Source organism: Thunnus albacares, chromosome 10, assembly GCF_914725855.1.
Source record: "Thunnus albacares chromosome 10, fThuAlb1.1, whole genome shotgun sequence".
In the NCBI taxonomy this organism is placed as follows: Eukaryota; Metazoa; Chordata; class Actinopteri; order Scombriformes; family Scombridae; genus Thunnus; species Thunnus albacares.
Window position 1 is genome coordinate 15,010,697 of NC_058115.1, and position 20,249 is coordinate 15,030,945.

Here is a 20,249-nt window from a genome sequence, read left to right on the forward strand (position 1 = left end):
GCTTCTCAATGAGCATGTGCACGACATATTGAAGCATAGCACCAATAGCCCCACCCTGTGGCCATTAATAAAACACCAACGATTGAACGCACGATTCAATAACCACCAACAGAGGAAGGCAATTAATGATTTGGCGGTATCTTCAGATGTAAATCACCAACACTTCTTGCTGAGACTCTTTCAGATGCTAGGCTGGTTAGCAGCAGCTGCTGAAATCACACACATTTTAATATTGTATTTTTTCAAGTTCAATCTACATTTTAAATGGAAAAAAAAAACTGAGCCTCAAATCTTGCTCCACAGAATTTGGTCTTATATTTAAATGTTTTATGTTTTGTTTTAAGTATTTTATTCATATTTTACTGTCTTTTATACTCTGGTGTTGTTCTTTTATCAGTTCTATATGTTATATGTTCTTGCGCTTCTTTTGTGCTTTGGTGTGCTGAAGACAATGTTCCACTCCGATGAGCAATAAAGTGGTATTCAATTCTATTGTAATTTCATCATTGCACTGGGGCTGCCAAGTAATTAAGAAATAACCCCCTTTGGTGATTATCCAATGATTACACTGGGATTCATTCACAGGCTGTCCTTTTCACCAGTGTTTTGTCTTTCTGCTGTAATTGTGGTCTAAATTGCGTTGCCCCTCCAACCTCCATCATCCAACCTCCATCACTACCTGTGTCAACCCCCTATCTATGGCTCCACAGGAGGAATTCCTAATGTCTGCTTTTTAAAAAGTACTTCTATAATAAAGGGATCTAATTGATAGCCTTGACATCAGAGTCTCTATTCCTTCACTTGTGTCTTTTCTGATTGAGGTACCATTGTATGTACACACATTCACAAACATCACAGAAAATTTAAGATTTCAGTTTTACAAAATGTTTCACCTCTCACGGCGTTCAAGAAAGTAAAGATGGATTCACTCAGCAGCATCACTTTATTCTCAATTCACATTCAGTTTGGTATGTATACGACACTCACAGTACAATGAAACAGCGTCATCACGGGTGTCCTTCTGCTTACATGTGAATGTCTCAGTGTGCATGAGTTTGTGTGTGAACAGTTTGCTTCATCAAATCATAAATTACTTGCTTGCATGTGTTATAACATAGTTTAATATTATTCTCACATTTGTTTCCCTGTGTACATATGTAAATTTTTATGTGTTTTTATGATGATCATGTAGCTTGATATCAATTTTATTGTCCTATTGGTCCTTTTATTTATCACTTTATTTCTTCGGAGGAGGGCGAGGTCGTGTCAGAGCCATCAAGACACTCCTGCAACACAGAGAGACATAAATTACAGCTCTTACTCAGCTTGGATTTATATATTCTTATGCTTTAATTATAATACAGTAATACTGATTACAGCACTACTTCAGAGGACATAGATACATTACAGCACCTCTTGTTTAAGAATACATCTGCTATATAGAAACTCCAAGAAAATGACACAAACGTTCACAGCTCACCTTCACTCTGTCCAAATCTGGTCTGCCTGGGAGTGATTTTTGTGAGGAAAAGGCCTGTAAAGACATAGCAGCCCAATTATATTCCATGAGAGAGAGAGAGGGTGAGGGATGAAACGCTAGGAGGTAGGAATGTCACACTCACCTTCTTCGTCTGTTGCATCTCCTCTGTGGATTTGGACCTGTTCTTCATCTGCTTCTGAGGAGAGGTGGTGGTGGGACACTAGAGAGAAACAGAGAAGGAAAAAAGAAGGGAAAGATTGTATTAGATAAGGCCAGAATGACTCAAATATTTTGTTTATCAGGCTTTTACACACCTCATTCGTCTTCTGCTCCATGGCTCACTTGAGTTGACTCACTTGATTTTTTTTTTTCTCAAGAGAAATTCAGTGCTGATGGAGGTTCAGGATGGATGAAGTCCTTTGGGAAACTCTGGTGGTGTAACTAAAAAGACAAGAGAGAAAAAGAAGAAACATCACAACTACATGTATGGAGCAATAATGGTTGAATACAGCACTTTTGACTACTTAACTTTGTCAAAGAGGAAATACTGACATAACACAGACCAGTTTCATTTGTATTTCTTGCTACTCTGGGATGCCTGATGAAAACCAGCCAATGAGAGCTCACCGGCACACTGACAAAGCTGCAGTTATGGCATCTTTTCACTAGATGGCAGCTCAGACTTAGGGACCCAATGTTGTTACCACTTCCTTGATCTGAGTGCTCTGCTGGGTGGGTGATTTTCCTCAGGCAATATTCCCTTAGGTTTCGCTCTAATTGTCACACTGAGATGTACATGATGCTCCCATGATTGCCTCTCATTTTGATTTGTGAAACCAGAGAGCAGGGCTTGTTTGTTTGTTGGTCTTGTTTTCATCCTACTGGCAGAGATGATCACAGACACAGACACTGCTATAAAAATGGCTTTGCTTGAGGATGATGTTTCCTTTCCTGTGTGCTTCAAAAACTATCATGAGAAATATCCAATTTGTGTAGCTGAATGTTCTAAAGTAAAGGCCTGTGCGAGTCCTAATAGGAGGGATGCTCCACAGTCTGCCAGCCATCAAAGTCCCCCTTCACTCATAAATGTGTTTTTCTTCTTGTTACTTCACTTGAATGTTTGAGCTTCACTGTGCAGAATGATGTATGAGCAGAGTTTGATACTAGACGGATGTTTTCACAGTCACCTGCTGAAGGGGGAAAGTTTCTCTGTGCTCACCTTAAATCTGAGTTTAAGGTGTGTACCTATGAGCATGATTACGTGACATCACAACTAGTTTGGAGCCAATCATTGTCCAATATGCAACTTACACAAGTGTGATGTGGAAACTTGAAGCCCCCAGTGTACATACACCGAGAATAGTAGGAGACATCTTGAAAATGATTTGCACATTCATTGATTCTGGATCTCTCAATGAGAGAAAAGGAGTAGACGTAATTTCTCACAAGGTAATTGAATCTATTTGTAGGAAAAAAACATATCAGACACACATTATTCAAAGCAGAATATTTTTATATGTTGTAAAACATCTTTGGAGGTGTTCTTTAAGTTTAAGACTCATCAGAAAAGGATTGAATTTCTAGACTTTAACATCTTTTGGAAACTCAAAAAAAAGAGAAGAAAAAGAAGAAGAATCCCTCAAACGTGTATAGAGCTGGAGAGATATCAGCACCCTCATACACACTTGGAGGCATGCAGGACAAAAACTGGTTCCTGCAGAACTGAAAGGCTACAATAAAAACCAACCAGCAGTCACAGCCAAATCCACAGCTGGTATCAGGAGCCCTGGTGGACAGGGACAAAACACCTCTGGGTCTGGGTCAATTTGCAGGAGACTGCTTTTTATACTTCAATGATCTCAGCGCAGGCTGTCGATGTCTGCTTCTGTCTGACATCTGACCAGATAGATTAGATCAAAACACTTCACAGTGTGTGGGAGGTTTACAGGTTTCCTGTTCTGAAAAGCCTTTAAATGAGAGACACACAGAGATGAGACTCTGATGACAAGGTAGACCACATTATTGAACCACATGATGACAAGATGTAATTCAATAATGTTGCTCATCATAAAGCAAGTAATATGTGTTAAGTATTCTAAGCAAAAAATATTGAGCTGGAGGGTACATTCTTGAAACAGTTGTTGTAATAATAATGATAGTAATTCACAACTATGGATCCAGTTATGTGGCATTTCTTTTGCCAAATCCCATGGTCTTCTTCAGTGGAAATTTGTGAGTGAGCCACTCAATCTGCTGAGGAATCCTAATAATGAGTAATACCAATAGTAATACCAGTAATGTACTTATGCATAATCAAATATAGTTATAGGTCAGATAGGTCAAATATCAAACACAGTAATACTTTTTGTCAAAAAATTCATCAAACAGGATTTACTTGCTTGGTATTTCTCTCATCTCATGGCCTTCCTCAGTGGAGAGGCATAACTCCATCTGCTGAGAAAGGCCACAAGATGTAGCTAAAAGCTCTGGGCATCATCAAGTAAGTGGAACTTTTGTTGAGAATTTTTTAACAAAAAAAGCTTTATTTGATTTTGTCACCTCATAATTCCTGAGACTTGTAAAAAAAAATATGAGTATTGCTTTTGGCAATAATTATGATTGTTTATTTTTTAGTATTACACCTATTGTGATATGGCAAAGTGACATGAAAGCAAGTTAAAGCAAATCAACAGTGAGTTTGGGAATTTCTTCACACTTTATCATTGATGATGAAATTATTTCCTCATAGAGTAATGTTGACAAGTTCCCTTGAGGTCTGGCCTGGCAAGACAAGAATGTACACACAGAGCCAAGATAAGATAAAATGTAAAAAGTCACTTGCTGATCTGACTGAATTGACAGTGTCAATCACGCTGATCTTCGTTCAGCCTGCTGCACCACAGGAAGCATTCAGCCCAGGGCTCATAAAGAATGAATGGGGACCGATCGACATGAGCTCACTCACCCACTGTGACGACTGACATCAGCAGTCATGGCAGTGCTACATTTTGGTGCTGCGGAGAACTCCACAGGAAAGTCCCAGTTGGACTGGAAGATATGTGATATTCAAAAAGGCCAACCTGCAAGCCAGGATTCGCTAACACGACTGAATGATCTGTACCAGGGGAACGACCTAGTGGAGTTCATCCCAGCTTCTTTCATACATATGGCCTATTATGCACATACATGTTGGTTCAGTTGGCACACCCAGGGGTATACAAGACTGTTGTGCTCTATGCACTTACTTTAAAATGTGCGTTATAGCCCTTTGAGGGACTGAGGAGGATAATTTCGGCATGGCAGGCATTCAGTGAGTCCTGAGTGCTCTCTCTGACCAGCTCACTGAGGGAAATGACCCAAATGAGAATGATTTGCCTACTTGCTCTCACCCTGTCTCACCCCCTGCTTTCCTCTGTCACTGTCTGTCCATCTTTGGGTAGATGAGGAATCCCTCCATTGTTGGTGAGGCAAAGGGATGGAAGATTGCATAGGCTACACTGAGGTGGGTGGAAGTACATGTCCTTTGTAGCCGAGTCAAAAAAGCCTAGTGGTTTTCAGAAACACTTCTCAATCGATTAATCCACATGAGCAAACCAAAAGGCAGCCAAGGTGACACATCCAAAAACCACTACGCCTTTTGTGGTATGCATACAAAAACGTGTACACGCACAAATGCACAAAATGCTCATACATTATTACGTGGACATGGGCACACCACACAAAAGCAACGCAGAGACCTTCCCTTTAAAAGCTACTCAAACTCTTTCTGCAAGGATGGGCAAATAGAATATTTTGCCTTGCAGTCTTTACAACCCTTTCCTCCTCCCATCATCACTTTGACTGAAACACAGCTGGAGGAGAAGGAAGATAAATCTTAGGTAGAAAAGTTTAATAAAAGAGTACTTACCTTTCCAATCCACAATGAAACTGATGTGAACATCTGCATTACATTAGAAGCAAATCTGTTCTGCAGATTTGAATTCATGACACTGGCAGAAACCAAGATTGGCCCAGCTCAAATCTTTGAGTGTTGGGTCAACACTAATTAACTCCTCATCTGAGAAGTGGAACATGACATGAACTTCTTGAGCTCATTTTCTGTGTGTATGAAAGAGTTTCACCATAACAGAAAAAAGAACCGAACAGTCAAGTTGCATCTACATCATCACTCCCAGCCGTCTTCTTATATTTCACCACAGACAGGTCTGTCCATCTGCCAAATGACTACCTGCTACTGACACAGTCACTTCTGATTGTGTCTCTAACTGGTAGTCATTAATGTGCAACTAATCATAATCATCCAGTCCAGGAGATGAAATTGAAGCCCTGGTCTGACGTTGCTGCCTTGCTTCATCTGTGCTGCTGAATATGCTAATCATAGCAGCTCATATGCTTAAGATATGTATAATTATATGGACTGTTATATTGACCATAGCATGCGCACACATGCACATAGAGGTGGTGAGATCACAAAGGTGAGCATGAGGGCAGAAGATGCACCAGCAATCTGGGAAACAGAACATGAAGACGGCTCACAGTGGCAAGGACATCATGTCCTGTAATTGATGGTGATGGTGATGGGCAGTCTGTTCTGCCACGCTCAGGTGTGACACACACACACACACACACACACACACACACACAGCCCAACTCTCCCCAGTTGGATGAATGTAGTCAGTAGTCGACTGACACAGCTCCCCCCATCCTAAATCCACAGCTCGACCATGTGTATCTCACCTGATAACTGATTCAGTGGTGATGGATCCACTATCGTTTTCATTTTTACTAAATTAAGCACAGACTCCATCCCTCACCAGCAGAGCAGAATCTTTCAGGGCACATTAACGTGCATGCATTGATCTAATAAATGGGTTTTGTTTTACACCACTTATGCATTCCTCTCTCAAAGGCACAGTAAGTACCATTCAAAGCATCAGCAGAGGATTGAGTACAGAAAATAAACACTCCCAGATATTGAAAACAGGTTTGTTATCCATCTCAGCACAAAATAGACTACAGCATGAAACTAAGCTCAAACTAAAAGCAGTAAATATGTGCTTTTCACTAACAAAACAGAGAGAGGAGAAAGCACCGGCACTCCATCTGACTATTAAAAATGTGAGATTTTCACAGTATGAGACATTTAATCAAGGACAGGAAAGCACTAAGTGACAGACAGGAGGAGAGAATGAATGATGGGGGTGAGAGACAGAAAGAGCAGTCAGACGCATCTACAGACTGAACAAGTGCGGCGATCACCTCCAAAAAAAATAAGATAAGAAAGAAATGCCTGGGAGAAATTCAGACACTCACCTCCTTTTCTCCCTCTTCCTTCTCTTTTCTTCTCTCAGTACAGACGTGCAGTGGAGTAGATGGCACTCCTCATCTCACTGCTGCTATGGTGTCTGTGAGAGCACACCCCTCTCTGCCCGTTCATAGCTCCGCCGACGCACCACTCATGCATGGATGGACACACACACACACACACACACACACACACATATATATAGGCCTACGTATATAACACCAGGTGTACGTAATTCTGTATGCTATTGTCACCAGCTTGGGATGTGACAAACAGGTATCACATACTGTTTACTTATACAGCTCTGTTCATTGTCACAGGCTAATTAAACACACCGTAGGGACAATTACATCTACAGGGTAATGATACAGGCAAAGTGGAGGAATGAGATGCTTCCCAAAACCTCTTAGTGTCGTAGTCTGAAATATGCATGCTGCTGACATCACCCATGTGGATGAATCCATCTATGACTCATCTAAATTGTTTTGTAACCCATACAATAGCCAAATACACCCAATAATCGTCCTCCGAGGAGCCTCAACTGGAACGCACCTTCCAGCAACAAGTCCGTAGACAGATGAAGCAAGTCATTGGCTACAAACCCACGATGAGGAGCCAATCAGGGCACCCCCGTCACAGCGCAAACATGACATCATTGCATGACGGCGTTTTTAGAGGGAGTTTTCTCTACCAGGCTACGCCAAACACACAGGATAATGTAATCAAAAGCTAGATACAATTGACACACAGACAGATAGAGAACAGACTTGTTTTACACTGCATGAGTCATACAGCTATTCCACTGGGGCAGCAGGGGTCTGGCTGCACTGCATTTAAAACCAAATCACGTAGCATTTGTCAAGCTTGAACCTGACCTCAGTGATTCATCCAAAAGAAAATCCTCACTGGTGGCTAAAAGATGAAATCTCGAGTCTTTTCCCGATAACAAATACAGACAGAAAGGATCATATTTCACTATTAAACACTTTAATTCTTTTTGATACACCCTGTTAGATATTTTTGAGTATCACAACTGATTTACTCCCTGTAATATCACATTACTAATTAATGATCAGGACCCTGAGATGTATGAGGTGACAGGAAAACAGGACTTGACCAGGGTTTTTCAAAGTGCCATCACAACAAACTAAATGCATTTTTAAAGTACCACAAACACACGTTTGAAAATCACAAGCAAGCAAACAAAATGAAAAATGGTCATTTAAAATATTAAAACTTATCTTTGTAAAATATTCAATAATCTTAACTGAAATGAAAAAAAACAAAACAAAACTGGACGAAATTTAACAACACACTTCAAATCCCCTTCTGGACAGCCCTGTGCAGAACCATGTTCTAGCTTAGAGTGCAAAGAAAAGCATGACGGCAATGTGAGATTGTGAGAAGTAGAAGCAATGTGAACTGCAAACTGTACAGCATTTAAACATCAGGGAAAACTAAAGCAAACACACTGGTTTTTCTGGCTTAACCGCTGAGCTAAAAATTATTTTTAAACATTTTTGGATACATTAAACAATTCATAGCAAACATTTTACCCCATATGGATGTTTAGTGTTTTAAAATGACACTATAAATGCTTGCCATGATCTCTCTTCTTTACATTTTGCCTCAAGAGGTCAATTTCTAGTGGCAAAGATGGGAGCATACTGCTGATTTGGAGCTTATTTGTAAACAATTATAAAAAGTGCTTTTTTTCACTAAAAATTAGTTTCTGTCCTTTGACATGATTGGCAACCCGTTGTTGCAAGATTGTAGTTTCTGTTCATGTCTTTGTCCATCCCATACACAATGAAAAAGTCTCTCAGAGTGTTGTTTCCCTCAAGTCTTTGGGTTGAGCTCCAGCTGAACTAGAAGTTGATGACGTCTTGTCTTCTGATTTCTCTTTGGAGTCTTCAGTGGAGGGATTGGTTGTACTGGACCTGTCTGGCTGTGCTTCTTGTCCCTGGTCTGGGGGCAGCTGCAGGAATTGAGGAATCTCCAGCTGTTCTTTGGTTAGAAGACCTCGCTGGTCATCGACCCTGCTGCACTGAGCCCTCGACAGCATGTCCAGTAACCCTGACACAGACAAAATATCATGCTTAGTCTGGCATTCATTCAAATAAACAGATTACCTTGTCCTATTCTTTAATCTACCTTAAAGTATTTCCTATGAGAAGACGGACGGCCATTAAAAGTACACATTACTGTGATGAAGTTGTCCCCGTGCTTTTACTTACCCATGACTCGAAATCAGGTTTAATCCAAGTTATAGTTAAAACTAACATACACCAGCGTTACACTAGGGTTGAGCAATATAGATGGATATTATAATTTGGTATATTTGGATATAAAATTATATACTTACACTCACTGAGCATTTTATTATGAATACCTGTGCAATCTAATGCAATCCAATAAAACAGCTCTGCCATAAAATCTACTTTTAAAGCTTATATATTTTCAGTTTTTTTGATTGATTGGATTGGATTGCATTAGATTTCACAGGTGTTCCTAATAAAGTGCTCACTGAGTGTACATCCTCACTGTATAGATAAAAATCAAGGTTTTTCACCAAATTGATGAAAAACAAAATCCTTTATCTTAGAGTCTATATTGCCAAACCCTCCTAGATACTGCTGAGGTGTCCTACCATCTATGTCGCGGTTCTTACTGGGCTTGGGCTGATGCTTGGCTCTGTCCATCTGCGGCGACGATCGGGCCTCCAGACCAGTTGCACTCATTGCTCCTGCCTGGAACCAAGACGGATGATAAACATGAATTCCAGCTCATCAGTATACCAAAGACTGTTTGACAGGTTAGAAATTCCAGTCACAGTGTAGGATACAAATTCTACAAATCACAAGGATTCAATTTTTCATTTGGCAGAGAAACGTTAATGTTTATTAACAAGAATTTTGACTGTATCCAGAAGCCTTGGTCTTCAAATGATAACCTTGATTATATTATTTATTGTCTAAATAAGAATATAATCAAGGTTATCATTCTTATTTTAACATTCGTTGGTTGAGAAATCCTTTTAGTCAAAACTGCTCTTTAAATGTTATTTATTATTCCCAATATGTCAGCCATCATTTAATAAAACACAAGGGGAGGAAAATGCATGTACTGTAGGGTTTTTTCTCAATATCATACAACTACAATCCAGTTTCCTGTTTGGCAATCTATGAGTGTTGCCTCACCTGTGCGGCTGCAGCATTACCACTGGCTCTGGAAGTGTTGCTTTGGTCTCTTCCTGCTGAAACCACACAAAGACACAATTCTGTTTCTACTATGGGGAAACAAAAATCCACTCCCAGTAGAAGAGTAGTCAGATGATGCTACAAAACTTAACTTCCCTATTGTGTAAAAACACTGACAACAGCCAGATAAAATATTCTTGACAACAATTAAACTGGTCCTCTTGGGACATAGCCACTCTAAATCGAATCTACTCCTCTCTTGGTAACTGCAGCGAGTAGAACTGAGGCGGGGAGCACTGATCCAAAGTGAAGTCGGTCCTGTTCTCTCAGCAGTTGGGAAACGAGGTGAGTGAACTCAAAGTGACATAGCACTCAACAAACCAAATGGACTCCGACATCGAAGCCCCACAGAAAAGAATGAAGAGTGAGAGAGACACACGCACAAAGAAATCAGAGTAGGGGAAAGAGGAATAAGAAGACAGTGACACAGAAAAACCAGGGCAGTAAAGTGGACATTGAAAGACTTTCTCTTCCCTGCCAGCCAAGAGCAGAAACACTTTGTAGGACCCATTGAAGAAACTATTAAAAGGAATAAGAAGGCACAGCCAGGGTTCAGGCAGCATTTACAAGAGAATACACAAAGCATAATCGATGTATCGACCACATCATGGACAACTAACATAATGGAGGGATAGTATGTGCCTTTATCTGATTTGTGCTTTTGGGGAAGTAGTGTAGTTGTGTAACTGATGTAAACACAATAAACTCCCCCCACATTAGAGTTTTTAGAACATTTTAAAAAGGTCAAGTGTATTAACCTTTGGTTGTGTCAAGCCGTAACTTCTTATTGACCAGTCTGAACACAGTGTCGTTCATGTTCACGGACTCGTCGCTTCCGACCTAAAACGACAGAGTTGAAAAAATAATGCAACAAATATCAACACAGAGCATAACACAGAGAAAACCCACATTAATGCATTAGCAAGTCAGTGTGATCACATTACTTATTCCGTTGACAAAATAGTGATACACATTCAATTTTCAGTAGTCACAGATTTGATATAAATATTAAAATTCATACTGACGCGTCAACTGTTGCCTAGCAACAGCTGCTAGCAAGAAACACGAGTGCTTGCAGGGCAGATGTACAGAATTTTGAAAACGTAGAGAGGGCTGCTGGTTTGAAAAGTGGCAATAAAGTTGTGTATGTGAATTTTATTACCTGAAATTTGAGAATATTAGAGATTGAGATGAGTTGAGATGGTGTTAGGTATGTCCAGATCAGAAACACCTCTCAACTACATCATCTTAGTATCATTTTGTATCCATCCATGATTTTACAGTTTGATAAAAAATTACAGATTTCGGAAATTAACACACACATGTAATTACAAGTATAAACACACTAAAAGACTACTGAGGAAAGTAATCCCTTTAAAATGGGGATAAAGTGATTATTAATTGACAACTTATCAGCCCAATTTCTTCAACACTGGCTACATATTAGAGTCTTTCACGCGCACACACACACACACACAGACACACACACATACACTCACCAGGGTGACCAGGGCCTCTTGTGGCTTAAGGTGGTGTTTCTGCAGCACCGCATAGAGCGCATCCTGCAGCGTCTTACTGGACTTTGCCATAATGCCCACTGTCTTACCAGTGAAGGCATTCTCCAGCCTGAAACACACAAACACTTCAATACACTCACACACACAGTAATAAGAAACAGTAAATATAAATCACATGCAGTGGAACAGCGAGAGAACATAATTAAAATCTAGATATGCAAAGACATTAGTCATAGAGAAATCTGCCACTTCGTTATGTCTTCACAGGAAATCCTGTAAAGACATAACTCTGGCAACTTATCTGACAACAAACTCAATGCAATTGATAAGTATAATGATTACAAGCCAGAAAACCAGTCTATGTCTGGTGTTAATACAAGGACTTCCCTCTAATAACACAGTGAGAAGTGGCATGCTGTAGAGGGGATGTGGGTGTGAAAAGCCTACTAGGGTGACGAAGACAGGAAAAAAAAGGAAATGAAGGAAGCGGCACAGTTGACTCACATAAACGTCACCCTAAGCTCTAGAGTGACCTGCTGATCTCTCAGTACGCTGCAATCCTGGTCCAGTGATAAGGGCTGCAAAGAGAACAAGTGTGTATCAGGCAAGAGAGAAATGAACTCTCAGAGGTGTCACAGTTAAGTGGGACGACTTTAAGGTTTTAAAGTTTAAGTTTGACAGAGTTTCCAAAACAAAAACAGTTAGTGAAATGAGACAGTGAGAGGTTGAGAGGATGTGTTAGAACAGGAAGAGGGTAGTCATCTTTCTCATACCGCCTGTTGCTAAACAACATTCTTGAACAGCTTCTTAATTTAAAAAGCTCTTTTTAAATTCATTTTCCCCCCATCATTTGCAGGAGACAGAGCAGCCAAGTGCTCACCTTGTCCTTGCCCTTAAGGTAGATGATGACATCTTTCAGCGGGAAGCCTCTCTTCTCACATAGGCTGGCCAGCATGTCTCTGATGGGCAGGCCATTACGTGTGGGGGCCAGAGAGGCACTGCCATCAGGTAAGTAGACACAGCAGTAGCCCCCGAACCGATTCCCAACTCCACCGCTCACATCTAAGGAGCGGGGACTCGATCGGCCATTCTAAAATCAGAGAGGGAGAGGACAGAAAAGGACTAAAGAGTTGAAAATAATTCTCCAAAGTGATAGATACTTTCTGACAGATTATTTCTATGCTGCCTTGTCGGCAATCTTTATTATTCATGTGTGCATACTCCTCATGAATTTTAAAATGTAATTTTTCCCATTGGCCAGTACAAATTCTATGTACAAATGCACTGACCTCAATCTGCCTGTAGAGGGTGCCAAGCTCCACACTGCTGGTAGACTTGACGGGCATATGGGACTCTTTCGATATCGAAAGAAGAAAAGACCATGAGGAGAGATTGTGAGATAAATTGCAAGGATTTACATCAAAGCCTAATTTAGAAGCATGAGATTTGCCATGTGACAGGCCACTGTACCTCCCCAGGATCCTCTTTTCTGTCGCTGTTTCTCTGAGGCACTCTTGCCACTTTGCAAGCTGTTCTTGTTCTGTTTGAGACATTGATGACACGTCATTACAGCAAAGTCAAAAATCACATTTTAAAACATTTTGTAAACAAGCTCACTGTTGTTGTTTTTTCCTCTATTTTCTTCCTGTCACTCTACCTTCTTGTCACTTAAGGAGGGGCTTCTGTTGGCCATGTCCTCCAAGGATCCCATGCGGACCGGTTCTAAAGAGAGCTGAGGTAGAAGCTTGCCTTCTACACTTGCCAGGGTGCAGTTCTGGTAGAGAGGAGAGCGCACAAAGCGCCTGTAGCTGTCCATCTTCATCAGCTTAAATATCTGACACACAAGCAGCAACACACAGTATACACACAGTCAAGGCACCAACAACACATCACTGCTTTTTTTTTTGAGCCGAACTGGGAGTGTTGACTCCAAACAGACCTGTGCTTGAGCCTTGTTAAACATCTCAGGTGTGGGCTGTTCCAGGTCCTTCTCCTCTGTCTTGGCTGTGTCATCGATGTTGACCGAATAGGGAGCACTTTCAGACAGGTATTTGTTGTAGATGAAGCGAGCTGCCGTCTTTAGCTGCAAACACAACAGCTTCATCAGACTGAAAACTCCCTGAAGGCTACACCTGACTTCAACTGATTAAATAATCATTGTTTCTAAGAACAGATACAAACTCCAGAAGCAAGTGACAAGCAAGTATTTAGCTAAGTATGTGTTGATGTGTTTTTTGTGCAGTATTAGCCACTTCCTGTGCCAAGAATCACATCAACCCTTCTTAACCACATTGCAAGCAATGCAATCAATAAGTCGCCGCAAGGCAATTAATTTCTCGCAGAGCTGAGCAACTTCATACACTCAGTCAACAACCCTGTTGATTTCTGTACTTCCTGTTTTCAGTAAATGTCATTAACTGAACAATGTTTCTGCCTGAAAGGCACAAAATAGATTAAAGGTTGATGATACTTTTTACAGCTTCACAGCTGGCTACTTTTATTTGAGAGAACAGTGTAAAATAAGGCAAACAGCTCAAAAAATTATAGTTGAAAAAAAAGCTTCATCTGTCACGGAGGTCAATCCAGGGACAGAGCAAGACTCTCAGCACAAAGAGGGCAATCTCAAGGGGCTCTTCTGAGAAAGTGTAAAATACCTGATATATCCTATCCATAAACACAAATTGTCACTTACTGAGCCGTGCAAGCCTATGTCTAAGAAAACATACAGTGAAGCCACTTTATCAGACAAGTTTGTTCTGAAGGACAAAAAAAGAAAACATGTTGCCAGTTGCATTAAAATTTTTCAGCACTGAGGACAGCACACGGCGCTCTATGTGCATCGATTGCCGAACGGTGCAGCACCACCGCCGATAGACAGCAACAGGCCAGGTGCATTGTGTCAGTACCATGTCTTACAGGGGAATAACTTAATATGTTAAATAGACTGATGATTACATCCCACAACACTACGAGACATATTCAAATAAAAAAATAGATAGTCTTTAAGACCACCACCATCATCATCATCATCGCGGTTGTGTTGAAAGGACGAGCAAGACGAGAATGCCATTAAACTTTTCTTATTCCCTCCATTTTACCTCCTAGTTGATTAAAAAAAAAACAAAAGAAAAACACATCACCTTGAACATTATCTTGATGCATTCAGGGATACTCAGAATTAGGCTGTAATGAAAAAGTAGGCGCGGGCCCTTGGGTGGTTGCCCCCTCTTAATGGGTGTACAGGGTAAATGAATAATTTTTACTGAGTTTGCTTGGTGACTAAATAAAAAAATATATTCCAACATAGTTGAAGCAACATCAAAGTGAAAAAGCAAGCACTCAACAACACTGGGTCAAACTTTGTAGCAACCAAATTGCCTTCATTACTATAAAAATAGGTTTCAGGGAAACTCACAATGAAGAGTATTTATAAAAAACACTATAATAGGGAGTTTAAGCAGAGTAAAACACAACAGCACAATGAATCACAAGTTGGGAAGATTAAAGAGGGGAAAAAAATGCTATCATACCTCTTTCAAGGAGGTGGCTGGAATCATCCTGAACTTTTCACAAGCCTGCCAGAATAAAATGTTCTCCTCACTCACCTCAGATTTCAGAAAGGCCTGCAGAGAAAACACACTTACAAACTTTATGAACACACATAGCACACCTAGTGAGAAGCAGCTAGTCAACATTAACACCTACTATTTCTGAATTTTACTGAAATTACTTTCAGTACGGCTCTGAAATTACAAGACAACAGAATGCGTACGTGTGCTGAGCGCATCTCACCGTAAAGTAGCTGACTCCATAGGGGTCCTCCAACAGCTTTTCAAATGACACAGCCCAGCTCAACACACCGGCTGGGCCACCCTCTCCGCCTGGAGTCCCAGGAAGGCTGGAGCTACTGCCTCCACAGCCCCGCGCAGACATGTTCAACTCTACACACATCCAGGCACAAACACACCCATTTATCAGCACAAAGAAGCATGATCAAGAACGAGACTGAATCAGATATTTTCTTATGTCGTGCATGGACATGTTCCGTTCGAAAAAAAATGTGAGATCTACAGGATTGGCAGTGTGCACGTTGACTGTTCACGCTTACCTCCGTCTGACACTGCCTGGATCTGTGAGGAGAGAGAGAGAGAGAGAGAGCAGATAAGGAAGGGAACACACTAAAAAACAAACATAGGAAACATCTGATAAGATAGAATACACCTGAGCGAGGTTGTCATGGACTAGTGTTAGTATTAAATGATAAATTCCTATGGTGGTAGTTGAGAAATTCAATAAACTTGAATCAGAAAATAATGAAAACTGAGAGGAATTGCATTTAACTTATTCCTGGTTGGTACAATTAATGATCAGTAAGTTCCGAAGTAAACCACAAAACTAAAAATTCACTGTGTGGTGTTTGATAAAAAATATGGAAACATTCAAATACAGTGAAATATTGCACTATAAGCTTTACAGTCTACTGTACTGTATTACAGAACATAGGTGACAGTAGCTAGAAACATGTAGTCACAAGCACACATGCATACATTTAGGAAGTGAAATGTGAACACCAGCTGCATGTTTTTTGCCTTTTGTTTTTTTTTTCCTGTATGTAACAGTGTAGTGCAATCAGCCAAGGCAGGAAGTGGTTGTGACACTGATGACAATGGCTCTCATTCAACTTTCAGAACTCACAAAATTCACATCTTGTCAAAAGGCGCTCATAGTGATCTGCTGCCATTAACTGTTCTAAATGCTGGTGAAATTTTGGCTTTCAAACTTTTTGAAAGCCAAAAGTTGCCTTTTACAGGTTGTGAAAAACATAACATACTCAAGGAAATCTTGATATTGATCCAAAACCACTGATGAGATATTTCAATAAAGGAGAGGATCATCATGTTACTTGCGTCTGTTTTAACTGAAATTCAGGGGAATCCAGGATGTTCAGTTCCAAGGCCGCTCCACACAAAAGGCTCTTGCTCAAGAATACAGTGATATTGAAATATTGCTTAGGGGCAGCACAGTAGCTAACAGCAAAAAGAGTGCTGGGTTTTAGTCCATGAGTATGTCTGTGTAGAGTTTACATGTCCACCTTTCTGTTTGGGTTTCCTCTGGCTGCTCTAGTTTCCTCTAACAGTTCACAGACATGTGGGTTTCTATTCTAAAATTGCCCAGAGGTGTGAGTGTGAATGTGTTGGTCTGGCTACATGTGCTAGTCCTGTGAGTAGCACCCTGTCTAGAGTGTATCCTGGGTGTCATGGTACACTCTAGAAACTTTATATAAATAAACTTAAACGTAACATCTTCACTATTAACGGTCACTCATGCAAATTAACAGAATCAGAAGAATATTTTCCGTCATAGCGAGGCTGTCGTGCCGTCTATCAAACATAATCTGAGTGCTTGTACGAACATTTTCTACATCCTACAAAATGACAAATATCTTTCCTAACAAACTGATCATAGTATTTGAAAGTTGATTTTCTTTCCATCAGCTAATCACTGCACCTTTATAGTATATATCAGTAAGCTGCTTTTAATCATTTCCCAACTAACACACTGAAAAAACACACTGAATCATATTGGTTTTGAGTGTGGTGGTGTCTCTAATTTATTTAGGTTTGTCTTGATTCTTTAAAAATTGTCTTTAAATATCTTCTTCATTGTGAATTGATCTCCTTGCACATGCTGTTCATTGAATTTGACACATTATGTTAGCGCTTGGGTTTGTGAAATGTATTAAATACAAACCAGCGGTTTAGGTTAGCAAATATCAGCCTGTTAACTGTAAACTCAGCTCATCTAGCCTCCTCTCTCAAATATGCAGCAGGATATTTAAATCAAAAGTAAGTCAGCCAACTGCTGAGTCATACAGACAATTACTAACCAAAATGTGAGAAAATATTTTGCTATAATGAGGTTAGGTTTAGGAAGTTAACACAAAAGTGTTAACTTTTGTGTAAACTGTGGGAGAGACAGTTCGACAGTTAGCATAAGGCATCTTCTATGTAAAAATAGACAAACAAAAACTTAAACACAAGCAGAATGTACCCACATTTCCTTAAACAAATTTGCCAGTGAATAGATATACTGTACGTCTGTGAACTTTAGTGCATGCAAAAAGTGTCCTTGCTCTTGGCAATTAATAATTGATAAACTTGGACCATGTAAGGTTCATATGGCCGGCTGTCTCTGCAGGTATGAGCTTCACTGTGGCTCTAGACATAAAAATATAACAAATTGACTCCCCAGGCTTGAGCCATGACAGCAAGAATTCAAAAGGAGAAGCTAGACGCGCAACAGTTTTCTACAAATTGTGACGAACAATAAATAATTCATCGTCATCATCTTACTAGGTGCAGTTTATGTTCTCATACAGTGCAACCGAGAACAATATCTAAGGATTAGGATTCTCTGCAAACCTTTGGAAAGAGAGATGAAATTTTCAGACATACTGTGTGCAAGGGAAGGGTCTGCAGCACTAATTATAAGAATCCAATCCCTCAAAATGCAAAAGCACAGACGGCCCTTTCCTAAACCACAGCAACATCCGGGTCCTCTCGGCCTCTGTTAAATACATATTTAGACACAGTAACACCTTTAGCAGAGCCGTACCCGTTCAAGAAAAGCTATGGTCTCGCACAGAGTAGAACGAAGCCAACTCGGCCTACACGCGACAGATTGGTAAACAGGCACAGTTTGGTTTCCGCCTCTGACTCAGGCAGGCCCGGTCTGTTTTCAGTAGCAACCAACTGTGGCAACACAGCCTGACTGGTTCTGACAATGCTGAGGAAAGGAAAATGTACAACACAAGCAGATACAAGAAACCGCTCCACTTTTGACACAAAAGTTATTAATGTGGATGTCAACTTAATAGTGTCAGTAAGGTTAAAAATGTAGACTGAAACGAAACAAACACAGTCTCAAATAGAAGTTCACACTCTTGAAATTGTACTGTATATTAGCGAATGACACCTCACGATATACTGTATGTTCACCAGCAGTGGCTTCTTCCCTCTACACATCATATAGGCATAAACAAACTATTGGAACCAAAAGACATTTAGCATCAAACCAAACCTAGCAAGAGTATTGTTAACTCACCATGTGGCCAACAGGAATTCCTAAAGCATTACAATTCTTCGCCATAATGGCCCAGACACAAGACTAAAAGCTGAAATCTTATGCGATGTGTGCGCAGTGTCAGGGGACACAGAGGAGTGCTCCACCCAAACATGATGCACACTCTTCACAAACACACACACACACACACACACACACACACACACACACACACACACACACACACACACACGCACACAGAAACTCATCACTTGGGTCTTCCTGTCACTTCCTGCCTGGAAGGGAAGTCTTGCCATAGCAACAAGCCACAAAAGAGGAAGTATGGTTACTATGATCAAACTGTTTTCAGCCCATGTCTTGAGAAACACTATGATGTGGGAACACAGTCAAGAGAGATGAACACTGTGTGCGTTTGATGGAGAGTCACTGAAACAGTTACTTGACGCAGCTAACAACTGTTATAAGATCCTGCTGTAGATGCAGTTCTGTATTTAAGAAGGCTTTTTTTTTTTTACATTTGAGCACTTTTAAAAGTTTGCCTCCCTTTTTTGTCACAGTGAAGTTTCATTTTACTTGGAAATCCTTTAGATTAAGGTACAAAAGAAACACAATTCCTCCTCCCTAATATTCTTTCAAGATGGTAATCCATACGGCCATACAGCAGTTTCATGAAAAGTTGAATGGGGTCACATTTATGGTACTCTAAAAACATCACCAAGCTACTACATTTAGGAGTAATTTCAACTTTACAACTCTCACACAATTACAGGCTCTTTTTTGAACCAGAATTCAGTATCTCACTCTACACTGTTGAGGATATTAGTTAGAAAACAAAACAACTTGTGAGCAGATTTTCATGAGGCCTAATACACAGCACAACAGATTATAATGTTATGAAAATTATTGCATAGATATAGTAATTAAATGAATACAATTCACAACATATATTTGCAAGATGAAGGTTAACAATGTAGGACTAAGTATTTGTCAACTTTGCACCCTCTGTATGGCCAAACATGGTTAAACAGGCATGCACTCTCCAAATTGATTGTGTGAAAATGATTGTCTTACCTTTTCGTCACCCTTGCTGGTGGTTATGACGCACCATTTGTCATGTTTTCTGAATTGCTTTCGTGCTGCAACTTTTGCCAGGTGGAAGAAGCTGTGATAAAGTCCTTTGAAAGCTACCATTTTCAGGGAAAACAGACACACTCAGGGCAAGACAAGAGAGGTGACAAAATGTGTGCTGACGGTTTATAGGTCAGGGTTAATTAACAGCTTTGATCTTACCTGATTGGCTTCAGTGAGTCTTGACATGCACACAAGGTAATGGCCCAGGTGAAGCAGGACATTTTGATTAATGGTGCACATTTTTTCCTGGAGAAATTTTACATAGTTTACATAGTTAAACATTGTCTGTAAGCTTGACAAAATTTCCCTGTCTATTTTTGCATGGTTATTAAAGTTGTAAAGGTGTGGCTCTCGGGATTTTAATAGGACATATCCAGCTAGTTGTATTGACAACAGTGTTTCTGAACTCTCAAGTAAAACTTATTAAGCCTACAGTCAAAGGCAACAGTATATTTTTGAATAAATCTATTTAT

At 40.2% G+C, this 20,249-nt stretch overlaps 1 protein-coding gene and 1 long non-coding RNA gene across 6 annotated transcripts; both read right to left on the reverse strand.

The window, feature by feature from the left end:
• Positions 1-924: 924 nt before the first annotated feature.
• Positions 925-6,954, reverse strand: LOC122990660. The gene is made up of 5 exons (XR_006405434.1): positions 6,794-6,954; positions 1,795-1,921; positions 1,623-1,700; positions 1,481-1,534; positions 925-1,286 (listed from the first exon to the last, which is right to left on the reverse strand). It is a non-coding gene; the product is annotated as an uncharacterized LOC122990660 (long non-coding RNA).
• A 796-nt stretch (positions 6,955-7,750) lies between these two features.
• rgs14b (regulator of G protein signaling 14b) lies at positions 7,751-19,925 on the reverse strand. 5 transcript variants are annotated; one of them, XM_044364228.1, is made up of 15 exons: positions 19,717-19,925; positions 15,671-15,692; positions 15,355-15,503; positions 15,093-15,185; positions 13,502-13,645; positions 13,220-13,396; positions 13,033-13,102; positions 12,852-12,916; positions 12,443-12,652; positions 12,067-12,140; positions 11,545-11,671; positions 10,804-10,885; positions 9,986-10,038; positions 9,457-9,535; positions 7,751-8,861 (listed from the first exon to the last, which is right to left on the reverse strand). In XM_044364228.1, exons 1-15 carry the CDS (start codon positions 19,834-19,836, stop codon positions 8,608-8,610), a joined length of 1,719 nt encoding a protein of 572 aa, XP_044220163.1. In that variant the 5' UTR covers positions 19,837-19,925; the 3' UTR covers positions 7,751-8,607. The 5 variants fall into 5 exon arrangements, with proteins under 5 accessions (XP_044220163.1, XP_044220160.1, XP_044220161.1 ...); XM_044364225.1 differs by having other exon boundaries at positions 9,436-9,535; XM_044364226.1 differs by having other exon boundaries at positions 9,986-10,041.
• Between the last annotated feature and the right edge of the window lie 324 nt (positions 19,926-20,249).